This window comes from Photinus pyralis, unplaced genomic scaffold (assembly GCF_008802855.1).
Source record: "Photinus pyralis isolate 1611_PpyrPB1 unplaced genomic scaffold, Ppyr1.3 Ppyr1.4_LG3b, whole genome shotgun sequence".
Classification (NCBI taxonomy): domain Eukaryota; kingdom Metazoa; phylum Arthropoda; class Insecta; order Coleoptera; family Lampyridae; genus Photinus; species Photinus pyralis.
The window spans coordinates 27,194,127-27,208,723 of NW_022170510.1; the positions used below are offsets into that span (position 1 = coordinate 27,194,127).

The 14,597-nt window shown below is 35.2% G+C and overlaps 1 protein-coding gene across 2 annotated transcripts in view; it reads right to left on the reverse strand.

Moving 5' to 3' along the window:
* Positions 1–150: 150 nt before the first annotated feature.
* Positions 151–14,597, reverse strand: part of LOC116166967 (neutral ceramidase-like) — a gene marked incomplete at its 3' end in the record, with an annotated part of 34,322 nt that continues 19,875 nt past the window's right edge. The window contains 9 exon segments of one of the 2 annotated variants that reach the window (XM_031482193.1): positions 151–345; positions 4,222–4,338; positions 9,468–9,677; positions 10,052–10,253; positions 10,649–10,776; positions 13,503–13,679; positions 13,727–13,870; positions 13,930–14,072; positions 14,150–14,236. In XM_031482193.1, coding sequence (XP_031338053.1) covers positions 151–345; positions 4,222–4,338; positions 9,468–9,677; positions 10,052–10,253; positions 10,649–10,776; positions 13,503–13,679; positions 13,727–13,870; positions 13,930–14,067 — 1,311 coding nt within the window. 2 annotated transcript variants of the gene reach the window in all.

Here is a 14,597-nt window from a genome sequence, read left to right on the forward strand (position 1 = left end):
AATACATAGCTTGTCGCCACTATTCTTTACATGTTATGCCTTCTGCCTTTGTCCCCTATTACGATTATCAATTATCAACTAATTCAAAAAAAGATGTCTTGTAACAAGGTTGCTTCAAAGCCAAAAAACATGCAGATTGATTACACTTACCCTTCCAGTTGGTATAAAGATGGGTTTTGGATGATGACAGGAAATATCGTCGCTTGTCGGTTCGGCAATAATATTTCGTATAAAATTCCACATAGTGTTGTCACTTAAAGTGCCTTGTTTAAAATCGAAACCTCCAGGTCCATCCGTCGTTCCCGCCGCAAAGCTGTAACCCATTGCTGGTAGACAACCGTGTACCTGAAATTAATAGAGGGATATAAATACCTTATACATTCATCACTGCTAAACTTTATTGCTAAATTTAAGAAATCAACCATAAGTTACTCTTCTATTCGATGCTCCTTCGTAAACATAGAATTGTCCAAAGAAAACGTAAGCATCGAAATGAGTTCCAATCGTTAAATTAGTAACTAACTATACTGTATTCATTTTAAGAAGGTAGCGGTAAAAAGCATAGGGAAGCTTTGACCTTCACTGTGATTGGTTAAAACACGAGTCAGTATTACAATGAAACATAAAACGACTGTTGAATTTTGCAAGTTGGTAGGTAGGTTATGTTGCCAACTAAACTGCCGAAGTGTCATTAGTTGTTATTGTGAAAGATTTATTTCTGTTCGCAGTGCTGAATATTTCTAATTTACAATAATTTGGTGCCGTTTTATTTTTCCTGTGTGTGTTTATCTTCAAACACAGCGCCATCTACTACCTTCTTATAATGAATGCCGTATAAGTGTTATATTTGTTGATTGCGAAAAAATTGATTATCTGTAGAAAGAAATATTTTTATACTATAGTGAATATTCGGCGATAAAGAACGAAAGCGAATGTGACGCAATCTTTCCGAGAAATATGACGTGTTTGTTCGAGAACATTCTAGAATACTCGAGACGGTTCGGAAACGTTCATGAAAGGCGTTTGCTACAAGTAAACTGAATCGCGTATTGCTAGTGAGTTCTAACATCGTTGCGAAGTGAAGCATTAAGCTTCCCCTCGTGTTATGTTACAATATTACGAATTGTAGATGATAAATAACAATTACTGTTATAAATTAATCAATTTCAAGACTGTTATAAATTTATTGTTAATTAGTTAAACTTACGTTACAATAATAACTCTGAAACTTATCTAGAAGTCCGGTTGCACGTAGAACATCAGCCGAAAATTTAACTTTTTCCAAATTTAAAGTTCTTTTCATTTTTTTCTGATATTACGTCTTACTCTAAAATATAAATTTTGGGGAGGGAGGATGTGGATTTATGATAAATTCCATTCAACGCTAAATCAGGAAACGGCAAGGATAAGTATAGGAAGTAGAATGCGACAAATTTTCTTTTTCTTTCAATTTAAACCTGATTTGCCTGACAAGCTAAATTAGGCAAATTACATTCACGATTAACGGATTTTATTTCTTTTCATAGGCGACAAACATAATACGACAAATAATAAATACATAAATTAAATTAATATTCGTAACTAAATAAGGATGTCATGTGGCTTACCATTTAAATGGTTTTTAGGTAGGTAGTTAAAAAGCCCTATTCTTTTACAACGGTGAAATATGAAGTTATTAGGTAGGTAATTCATTAATTATTAAATTAAATGAATACTTAAAAGCTCGTATAAATTCCATATGGCTTCATACGGTTTCATAGCACACCTTTTGTAATTAGGGAGATATTTAATTATTTGGAAATCGTCGTTTTTCAGTTCTTCTTAAGTAACCTTCACTCTGACCCGAATTTTCAAATTTCCTTAATGGAATATTAATCGAAACATAAAACCATAATACTTTTCTCATTCTAACTTCAAAGATAATAAAGTTACTGATGCAATTCCACTCCATTTGGGACTTCCCTTATAATATCTACATATACTTCTTAAAACTCAAACAATGGCAGGTAAGCTAATAATTTGTCTTTGGAAAAGAATACTGATTTTGACATTCAAATTATACCGTGCTTTGAAAAGAACAATGATGTGACGTCTCCCTTAAAGTAGCATACCTTACAAAAAACTTAAAGGAAACATGCCGGGGGCTAGTTTTCTACAAAGAACATTTTACTGTCTGATGTTTCTCCATGAAAAGCATACGATTGGGTGTATTGCAAGCAGTTATAAAAAGACACGTTTATTGCATTGACAATAAATGATGAAGATGGAGAATCTGGTACCTAACGAATCTAATAAGTTATTTTTCGTTAGGGGATAGATAGCGGATTCGGTTAAATTGATAGGAAAATAAAAGTTTATATAAGATAATTTGAACTTCTTTAAGAACTTGGAAAAGTTTAATTAAAAGAACTGCGAAGTATAGGTACCTATAATAAGTAAGATACAAAATTACTACCGGTTGGGTAAGCAATTTAATAAACCTCGAAACAGTTACACAAATTAGATTTTGTTTATATTCGAGGTTCATTTAATGTATTTAAAAAATAAACAACAATAGGTACACCAGAGAAACACTTCCATAAATACACCAAACAATTTATTTATAGTTCATGTAATGTATATGTTACAATCAGCACTTTGAACTAATTCTGCTTAGTACCCTTGTATACTTGTACCATAGTATTTTATGTTATGCTTATACTCAGGTAGTCAGGTGCCAGTATATGACAGTCCAGAGCACTCGATAAGTCCATACCTTCTTTTTGGTTCGACGCAATAGCCACCCGCCATAGAATTTTCAAAGTTAGTAGATTATAACCAAAGAGTAACCATAATTTACTCTTTGTTATAACACTGGCAAGGTTGATTGATTTGAAGCAGAGGCATTCCAATAATGGTCACCTATAAGTTGTGGATCTAGAAATCTGAAAACACAGGTATAACCACATGTATGTTTCGCCCAAAAGATGTCAATATTGTTATCATAATATTCATTGGGGAAACATGCAAACGCATTATGTCAATGCGCAATAAGTGAATTAATTTTTTTTGTAAGGAAGTGTATTCTCATCAATCTCGTTGGGAAAACGCAGAACTGAACTTCATTATTTGATCAAATAATGTCAAAATCGTCATTTATTCATCAAATTCGTTGGTGAAAGGAAGTGAATTTCTCGCATTTTAAAAAGTTACGTATATTTTGACCTAATGAGGGTGTCCTTCTTGTATATCTTTATTCAAATACGTCCTGATCCGCCGCTGCAAAAATTCTCTAAATCACAAAATCATAAATACACTTTTTGAAGGAGAAAACCGAGGAGAAAACCGTTACTACTGATGAAAAACCAATTATAGGACTTTTAGAAAAGGTGAATCAGACATTTTCAAATCACTACATGCGAAATTAGATCACTTACTAGTAACCCGAAGGCTCAATCTTCAAATAAGTATACCTAACTTTTGTTTGAAAAGTTATTTAAAAAAACTGTTCGACAATTTTGTTCCTTGTCCTGGTGCGAAAAAATTCTGATTTCGACGAAATTTGGTATCTGGGCTACGATTCAGCAAAGTGAGGCTTGCTTATGGGGAATTATTCGTAAAAAAGTTAATAAGATGGCAACGTTGACAACAACCAAAAAGTGAATAGATTTTCGTGTAGAGGTTAACAAATGATATCGAAACAAGTGAAAATATACAGGGTGTTCTGTACACCCTGTAAATTCAAAAATAATTTCTGTAGAGGGGTACTCAACTATATCAATACAATTAATATTAACTTCGTCGTTAAAAATAAATGGCTATTTTAATTTACGAACGTATAAAGTTCTACTAAAGAGGCAAATTCACCGAACGCTCAGTGACCTCATCGCGAAGAAATGGTGGCAAACTCTCTGAAGTTTGGGTTTTTATTATTTCTGTGCACTAATACCCATAACTCGAGACGAGACGCAATTATATACGAGAGCAGGTCACGAAAGGGTTCAACTGTATCACCCTAAAAGCTATCCGGTTTTCAATTTATCTTGAAGGGCGCCCTTTTCAAGGGAGAGCCTTACTAAAGAAACACAGATTCTAAGAATAGTGTAAGTTACTTCATTTTTTTGAAGTGTATAAACTATTGGTGTGTTATCTTGAACAGTTTGAAGCGGATGCTTATATGACGTAATCATATGCTTAAGGCAAAGAACATTTACAAAAAAAACGAATTCCATTATAGCTTACCTTTGTAGCAGTTCCATTTGGCATCATGTGATCAATATATTGACTAGGCATATCTACGTACTGATGTCCGAAAATTAAGCCGCCGCGTAACTCTTCGTCGTTCTTATCCAAAATTTCCTAAACAATAGAAAATTCGTATAAATATAGTTGCCTGAACCACTTATTACTGATAGGTCAGGGTGAGGTACTTTATTGGTATAGGTATTGCACAAGTTCGGATACATTATATTTTTTATATACATTCACGTACAGCAACAATACATTCGCATCTTACTACATTATAGATGCAGTTTGAATCAATAATAATTACCTACATTTTGATTACGTTAAGTAGTAAATGGTGGTACGATTCACCTCTGAGGAAGAATCCATCAATAACTTGTTATCTTTGATATTTCGAAAACTACAATAGACCAATAAGTCAGATTTCAATAAGAAATTCGGTATTTAAGCTTGGACGACTAAAACGCGAAACGTATGCGATCCGAGCGCCTTTATAACAAGATGAAGTCGGCGCTAATGATAACTTGCCGTTACGAAGTCAGTTAAATTAGAAAATAGGAGGCATTCTTATTTCAAGATTGCAACGGTCAGAAAACCATTGGTTTATAAAAATATTCAACAAAAGTAACTTTTTTAATGGAACTCCCTATATATTATTATGTAAACTGCGTTACGCAGACGTTCTTTTGTTTTCAGCACCTTAAATAAGGTTGGGCCGCCCTGTATGTGAAATGTTCCAATCTTTGAAGTAAACCTGGTGGGTTTTTTACGAACAAACACAAGGTTTCGTTTCGTTTAAATGTCTTTCAGTATTTGTTTTCCTTTTAAAAATATGTGTAGATGCGGAATTTTTTCGTTTTAATCGCTTTTGTAAATTGTTCACTTTAAGGTGTGTTTTTAAAGAACCGTAACCCAATTTTCTTTTGAAAACCAGTATTTAAAAGCGGACAAATATCAAAAGTACGCTCCATAGCAATAAGTGTTTGAAAGGATCGCCTAGACAGTAGTTAATGAGCTTATTAATAATGGTTTTATTTACACATTTAAAATGTACATGGGCGTGCAAATGGGTAAAACAATATTACTCATGCACATTAAGTACAAATTATTAAGAATGCATTCCAGAAATTTATGCAATTAAACCAAGTGTAATTACCATGTACCTATAATCCTTATTCTTTATTATTAAAATGTAGGTATATAAATATCATAAATTTATTAATAGGAACGTATTGGATCCTAGATGCAACCCTAAAGTACGAGTATGTTGAAATGGTGCGCTACTGGTATATAGCCGCAGGCGCATTCCTTTACTGCACGGACATCTGAAACGAACATTAGATAATATGCTAGAGGTAAGACGCATTGGTCAAATTTTGGGTGATTTATGAAAGGTTTTCCGTTTTATTAGGTCTTTTGGAATAAGGAGTTTTATTGTTAGGCGAAATTTCATTAATGCATATGTGGTTTTGATAGAAAGTTGTAGGTGTTTTACGAAGATGTGAGGGTTTCACGCGTAAGTGGAAACGCGAGACACCTTTGTCGAAGCTGGTGTTATTCAAGTCTTATTGTGATCGGCGGTTTATGTGGACTAAATCCATAAAGGAGATTATTTTATGGTAGAAGTGGCGGATCTTTTAAATACGGGAGACAACGTTTTATTCGTGACGGTTTGAGCGCGTGATATTTGTTGCGCGGATATTTTGAGCAGTCGGCCTTATTTGTTTAGTTGGAGACGTAATTAATCGTGATTATAATAAATTAATGTAGAAGAAAGTAAGTAATCGTATTGCGAGATTTGAGTTCTAACGTCGTGAATGAGTTACTAAAAGTGCGTAAAAAATTTTTAAAACGTTTTGTCTGTTAATAGAAAGAGTAGTGGTTCGATGTTAATAAAACCATGCATAGGCAGTCTACGGTCCGAAAAGTCACTAAATTTTGTCATCTAATTCAATAAGTCAGTTATTTTTTATCATCAAGACTCAATTTAATAAAAAGGAAATGGGTCCCTGAAGCTGTCAGTTTGTGTATGTGTCAGTTCTAAGTGCGCCTGAATATCGCACGGCCAGATTTATTGGATTGTTGAAAAACTGTGTTTACCTCAAACCCCCCCTCCCCATAATAAAAAAAATACGGTATACAAAAAATAAAATTTTTCTATTTGATTATTCCTAGCTTTCTATAGACTGAGTAAACAAATGAGGGGAAACCTATTATTCTTTTAAAAATACGTAAAGATACACAGGGCGTTCCATTACAAAAAGTTACTTTATTGAATATCTTGGTACCCCGATGTGCAATTGTTTTTCCTGAAGTATACAAAATTACCCCGAGGTGGCAGATAAATTAAGGATAAAAAAAGGTTTTTCGAGAATACAACGATTTGGTGTTCATTGAAGGCAAAGTGGTTTAAGTGGACCGATTAGGGACCAATAAAAGGCTACATGGACGCTGAAAATCAACCACGCATTGCACCAAGCTCCTCTCGGTGCCAGTTCGATATGCGGTCTACCAGAGAGTACTGGTCCAATATGCATGACTATTATGTAGGTACATATTTAGCTTTGGGATTTTTTTTGGGATCTCTTGATTCAATAAGCGATCTACACCAAAAATTGTTTATTATTTTTATTATAGTTAATTATTCATAATAGTTCAATTCGAGGTTTAATTACAAGCTATTACACATGCAACGCCCTCGCTAAAGAAAGCAATAAAGTAATTGAAAAACGGGTAATTGAGTACTTTCACTGAGGGATGAGTATTATGATACTCATTAATTAATAATTAATTAATTAAAATTATGTCCACCCACAAAGAGGTGCACATTCTCAGGAATTGAAAGATCCTGGTTAGACGCCAAAGTGAAAATTTTGAAGAAAATGAGAGGTGTTCCAGCGCACACTTTGCAATCCCATTTAGATTATTTCGCATGGAAAGTGTTGCGAAAAAACGCAGAGGATGAGTTTATTGCATTTCTAAACGACGTTAGAGATGTATATGTATAAATTGACAATGTAATCATCTATGTATGACATAGTTAAACATAATAAATATTATAGACACTAGTTTGCTTATTGATCCGTAATACCACAGATTTAAATATACTATTTAAATCTGTGGTAATACTTATGTTGGTATGCATATTATGTAGACCGCATATTGAACCAGCTACTTTATGGTAGATCACATTATACATGGTAGACCGCATATCGAACTGGCACCCTCCTCTCGTTGCTCCCCTCAGAACAAGGAAAAAATCGGGTCCGTCTATATACCACCACTATTTTCAATTTTACACTTTGTAACGCTTTATTTTCATCATTGTGTTTACGGTACATTTTGTTGGAAGATCATCGTAACTTTTAGGAAGCAGTTTAATAGATGGGTCCATTTATTGTTGGAATTTTAACCACGCAATTTTACCGCGCTCACGTTCATTCATTTTTCATTCGTTCTGTCGCGAACTGTATTGGGTTACACTTCATTAAAAACCAAAATCTGAAGCGTTAGTTTAGAACGCATGGTTTTTTAATTGCCATATTCCATTTATAGTAATCTACGCCATTTGCTTTTTCCGTAATTGAAGTGTACCGTTTCTTTAGGTTTCGGCTGATATTTGTCATATTACAATTTCCATGTACGATTGTTGCATTCATCTATAATTAGCCCTCTTATTTAAGGGGTATGTACATTTTAGTTTATCAAGAAGGGGTGACTACCTTTGATATTCTTTCAGTTCAAGTTAACTAATAATAAACAAAAGTTGGAAGCTCGCGCTCAACGGCATAATCGTGCGAGAATACCTATCGGAAAATTTCTGGGAAAATGGAAAATATGTCAGGTAGGCATTCTCGCACTATTAGAGCGGGTGCATCATCCTGTTGAAACCAACAATTTCCAACTTTTTTTGTGTGCCACACATTGCTGTATTCGTAATGAAAAATGCTGCTCAATATTGTATGTACTTTTTTTACGGATCATATAAAAAATTACATTGGTGATGATTTCCCTGGAACGAAAGTTGTACCGAAAATCTCTTAACGCAGTCTTGTACAGCTCAAAAAGTGCCAATGAGAAAGTGTTTTTTTTTATTTTTTCGTATCTGTTCCAATAACATCAGATCAAAATAAAAACGATCTCGGCAAATTTTGGTTTTTCTGACCTATCTTCGGAAGTATTCGGAATTTTCCAGTTTTCTTTAAAGCATGATAGTAACTTTTTAATTTTTATATTTATTGTCTTTGTTTTATAGTGGGCGGAGTGTTAGCTAATTAGCTATTCTCCCCACTAATTGCTCATACTTTCTTAAATTTTTCTATGGTTTCGGAGATTCCTATGATAGACATCCTTATCTTAGTCACAGTTTATAATCATACAAATGTTTTTAACATTTATAAAGCTTTTGAGGAGCGCTTCTACTCTTATAACTTTTTCACGCATCAAGCCCTATAGGTAGGAACGGCCCTGAGTTCTGTAAGAACCAGCTTAAGTTTCGGAGACGTTTTACCAAAGAGTAGGGTACTCTTTGGTTTTACATACAACCTGAGTTCGACATACAAGTGTAGGTAACCTTGCCACATTGCGAGTGCCTACACCTTTGACATATTTTCCACCTGCTGATAACGAGCGGCCATTTTCTGGAATTGCGTCACCGGGCCATGAACGAGAATCGATCCTCAACAAAGAGACAACTTCCGTAACTTTTAGCGTATTAGTATTAACTATTTTTGCCCCTTCTGGGTTATATGCTGTCACATTCAAGTAATTTGTTATTATCTTTGCGATCTCAGTTAAGTTAAGGTCGAGTTAGTCACACAAACGCTATTCGAGTCTGCGACTTACATCAGAAGCGGTTGGCCGACTAAGTACCGTATCTGTGATAGAAGCTTGCTACGAGTAAAGCGAGGCCCTTCAGGCATTTTTCAACGTCTTGGAGTTAGCATTATTTATACACGGTAAGAGTTGCCTTGTATCTTTTACTTGTACTTCGGCTTATACGAGCGAATTTTTGCGCGGACTTTCAATTTATTTGTGGAAGCAAGCGCATAACTTTTGAAAACGTTAACTTAGCGCCCCCCACTTTTTGAAAGGGTGTTTAACTCAAGTGGTTCAATTAAACGCATAACCAATATCTACTCGTAGATAACTCGATAACTTAAGAAATTCGCATTCTTTCCCATTTCCAAGAAATTGCGTTTTTATGGAAGATAAACCCTAATCAATTGAAAATGTTTACTTACCAGCGCTTTTTTAAATAGTCGTTCTGCTATAATTTTGGTACTTTCGAACATATCTCTACCAGGACCATATGCTATGCAAGACTGTGATCTGCCCCCACAGGTGCTAGTTACGGCATCGCACGCAGCTCCTGTATCGACACATCGTGCTCCTTTAAGGTTGGGGGAAACGTCACCCAAATTGGTTGAAGCGAACGCTGCCACAAATGGGCCCTAGAATTGAAAGTTGCGGTAGCAAATAAGAAAAAGGGGGAACATTGTGTTCCCGAGTAACATCAAACTAAATCAGTTGTAGAAATCAATCATCTACTAATTCACATTGTTGTTAGGAGAGAGAAATTAGTTGGAAGGAAACACTGTTTACTAAGAGTGAACCGTGGACGAAGTGGGGGAGTAGAAGAAGAAGGCTGGAGATGATAGAAGCCGTGTAGGAAGGGGGAGGAGGGTACGTATCATCAATAAACAGAATGAACAGATCGGATGGAGTGGAGAAAGAGCACTATGAACTGCAATGCAGAGAGCTAATGATGATACCACACAAAACAATATTACAGCTGTACAAGATAATTTGCACTATGAATGCTTACCTTTCCAATCCTTTTGTTTTTATTAATATATTTTTCAAATAAGATGGATGCATAACCGACATTATCTGAAGACACTAACGTATTTGTGTTGTTCATAGAGGTTGGATGAACAGGAAACCAATTTATGATTCCCAACAACCTACTATTACCTTTTGCAATGAACTTCAATTGGGTTAGCTCTTTGTCCACATCATATTCGTACCTACAATTAATAATATCTATTATTATTTTTACTATGTAGGTAGCTAAAAGTAATTTAACCAGTTTCGAATTCATCATGTTTGCATATTATCCATTACCAAAGGTTGGAGAAAAAACCGCGGTATTTAATGTTTGTAATTGGGCGCAAACCTGTTGAGGGTCCAGAATAAGAGAGGGATAATAAATAAATAAACAAAATAAGAGTTTCTTCTTTTTAGTTTCGATTTAGTACCTATGTTAAGAAGGTTGTACAATTTTTTATTGTTTTCGTATGACTTCATAAATAGGGCTTCACTTGTGACGAAACATTGCACATTTCTTGAAATTATTATTAAGTAATATTATATTGCATAAGAACGAAAGTGTTTAAACGTAAATACTATGTAATCAACTTACTTGTCTCTTTCTACTTTTGGATTCAGTAAATAAGCTGAAGGACTTCTATTAATATTGCAATCCAGCAATGTGCCTGAGCTAATATATATTTTGGCCTCTTCCAGAGAGTTGTGGGCGGATATTATAGCCTGCAAATAAAATACAAAACCTGAATGAACTCTATAAATAATGGATATTTGAAACAGAAATAAAAATAAGTCAGAGGTATCAATTTAGTAGGTTTCATTCTCATTTTCCTACAAAATGGATGTATCTGTTGTTATTGATTTGATATAGCAAACACCAAGGATGCTGCCACAGAGAATTCCGTAAGATGCGAGATACTTCCGCGATCGGACAGTGTGAATGTTGAACGAAAAGTCCACGTTTTGCCCATTTTCGTAGGGGGCTTCACAAGGACAAAAAAAGAAACAAAATAACAATAAAGAAAAATATACAAAACCCTTGTAACGAAGCACTTAGTTTTCATACTGCAATTAATAAACACACTGTGTATATGTGACCGCTACCAATGTTATTGAACATCCGATATCTACAGGAGCTTCGTTACCAAAAGGCTAACGCCGTCTTATCCACCGATAAGTAAACCAGTTGTCGCATGTAATTGATCAGTTTTATGATTGTTCCCGTAGAGATATGTAAATTACTTTTGTAGCATCCGACAGCCCTTGGCATGGGGACGCAAGAGATAGAATTTTAGCTCCTTTAAGTAATTATGAGATGATTTCGGTTTCCTATAATAATTTAAAACGATCATTAAAGCTGCAGGGACGTGCAGTTTATTTCATTATCGCAGACCTGTTGCGACTGACCCAAAATTCCGGATCACAATGAGCATTACTGGGCTACCGAACTTAGAGATTTTAATCCGGCAAATTAAGTAAATGTAAGTATCAGTAGCTAATTAAATGAGTTGCAGTTAATCGCATCCGAACCAGTCGTGAGTGGTTTCATTAGAAGTGCGCTTAATTAATTAAAGAAGTTTTAATTTTTGGATGTAAACAATCCAATCGAATGCATTGCGTCGACTGGGAAAATCGTCGATCCCTCCCTGACATGGCCGAATTCTATTGTTTTGGTGTTTTAATCTAAACGTAAGATTACTTTTTAGCAATTGGTTGCTGTACTCGTGTACGTTTTGCCCGACACCGTACCGTTAGTTTTAAAGGTAAACGTTTGGTATTTTCTTCCGATAATTATAAGGGGAGTATTTCTTTTCTTTTCCTGTATTTGATTTCCCGTAGCTACCGGTAATAAATTTATGTTTTGTTGCTTTCGATCCAGTTAGGACAATCGCTACCGTGTCCGTGTGTCGTAATTCTGTTTTAGATGCTTCCGTTGCCGTTTCTTCAACTGCCTGTGAAATGAAACTCAAAATGCTACTGCAGGGAAAATAACAGGAGAAATTACAATTAGTAGGCGACATGGTAATTTTTTTTAGAAGTAATGCAAGAAGATATGTACTATCGTAAACAGGCTTATCATATCACAGGGATAAATAATGGCACAAGTTACTTCAAGAATGGTACATTCTTCAGAAAAACGCATTTATGATGATATTGCAACTCACATAGTTCACCTAGAAGCAGGGCCGGATTTACAGCTTGTGGAGCCCCCAAGCACAAGATAGGGATGGGGCCCCTTAAAACCAAACAAAAGGTTTAGTAAATGTAACATTTTACACTACTCTACTGGACATTTGAAATGGGAGCTGCCAAGTATGTGCCATTTTGCCGCAAAGGAATCCTGCAATTACTCAGGCCGCCGTTCCCAAAGGGATACATGCAAACCTCTGTGGCACTATTATTTTATAGTAGAAGCCATATAAATCATTGTAAAGCTTCTACCAATGCTGAATTTAATTTAAACATCAAAAATAGCAAGGTTGGGTTCTGCCGTCGCGGTCCTTAAAACCGCATTGTCATATGTGCTAAACGTCATTTTATATGGTGCTTCGTGTCCCATTTGAAATAATAATGACATATATCATTAGAATGCATAATCATCAGTGTTCCACTTTATCTACCCTTGCGGTTAAAGTGATCACTTTATCTACCCTCACAGATATAGAACGGCTTAGCCTACTCATTAAGCTATTAAAATGTCAATTTAACATCTGCTATAAAATAAAGTGTATTTTATATCACATATTAATTTGACAGTTTAACGTGAATGAGTAGACTAAGGGTCTTTAACCGTAATAAGGGTAAAGGTTAAAGTGAAACAAATAATTTTGCATTCCAATGGCATATGTCATTCTTATTTAAAATGGGACGAGGAGCACGATATAAAATAAAGTTTTACAATGATTTCTATGGCTTCTGCTATAAAATAAAGTTTTGTATTATACACGACCATAAAAGAAAACTAACCATCTCGTGAAAGAGAAAGAATTTATTTATAATATATTATACAAGTACGTTACGGGCTCGAATGTGCGTAGAAGTTTGACTGACGGAGAACTACTGAGAGCGGCGACGCGACGGTGCAGTGTTGGGTCCAGGTAACAGGTCGGTTAGTTCTGAAGATCAAAGTTGAATCGAGTCGCGATAGAAATAGGATGAATTGTTGCGGGCCTGTGGCCGATATTTGAACGGTTGCGCTTTTCAGCTGTTTATTGTAAAAGATTGCGTTTCATTTCCGAAACAGAAAAACTAAATTCTGAACCGCTAACAGATAGCGTGGAAAACAATGTGAACCAAATATACAGGGTCGCTATTAAAGATAAATATTGAACCAAAGCCCTCACACTCAAACCATGAAAATTAAAACAGTTCATTATTCATTATTATTAGTTCACTGTGTCTGTTCAACATAACTTCAACATTTTTTAGTATAGTGATACACTATTTACCTTTACAATTCCTCTTCGTAAGGCACTAAACGTTTGAGGAATAAACCCAAGGGTTGAAATATCTATAAGGAGATCCATCATAAATCCACCTGGTGATGAGTGTGTATGCGTTGCACTTAATATTAAATTTTGCTCATTGTAAGAGTCGCCGTATTTCTTTTCGAGATCCATCAGCACCTGAACGCATAGAAATAGTAACAAGGAAACTATGTTGTCATCTTTACCTTGCTTCTTAGGCCCGCTCCGATCATAGCTGCATCTACACTTACGAACACAACCCTTTGATTATCTTCTTCTATAATAAAAGCTCTCGCAAATTGCCGGAGGTGCAGACCGGTACCTTTCTGAAAAGGGTTTGCATATCCAAGCTGAAATAGTCATACACATTCCAAATCACCATATTATCACCATATTAACAATTACTTACGAAATGAATTTGGGCTATCGGTCCAGTAACATCCGCTATCCCGACTCCCACGCGATATTCAGCTATGACGGTGGCCGATAGGATGATACTTATTACAAAAAATGTATTTGGGATTTCAACTGGAATAGTTGTCTTCATGGTGTCTAAAAAAATAATGTTACAGATGATTAGACTGGACGTGTATGTGTAAACGATGTAAGAGTTTTTGATCTTGAACTACCTTCAATACAGGTTTCATCAATGACGTTAAATTCAATGTTATGTTCACGACATTTAAATTAACATGGTCAAACGTAGTTAAAACACCAGTAAAACATTTACTCATGTTACGCATATTAATAATGGGTGGGTTTATAGGGAAGGCACACATTGTCATTTCACTTTTTTTTTTGTTATTCTAAATGTTCGTTTAATCTCATAGTCACGCTTGCAGTATAGTACTTAAATTGAGTTTTTTTTGTGACCACGTCTGCAGACGGTCGTGAATTAAAAACGCAAGGTCGTCTAGTAATTTACGGATTTGTGATTTTTTGGCGGTAACATTCTATTGAAACAATAAAACCAATAATGCTCCTTTACATCCTTTCTTGGCTTCTTTATAGAAAATGTATGAACTTTTCTGCACTTGTTTCGTTTACTTCGCTCTCGCACTTTTGAACTACAATGCA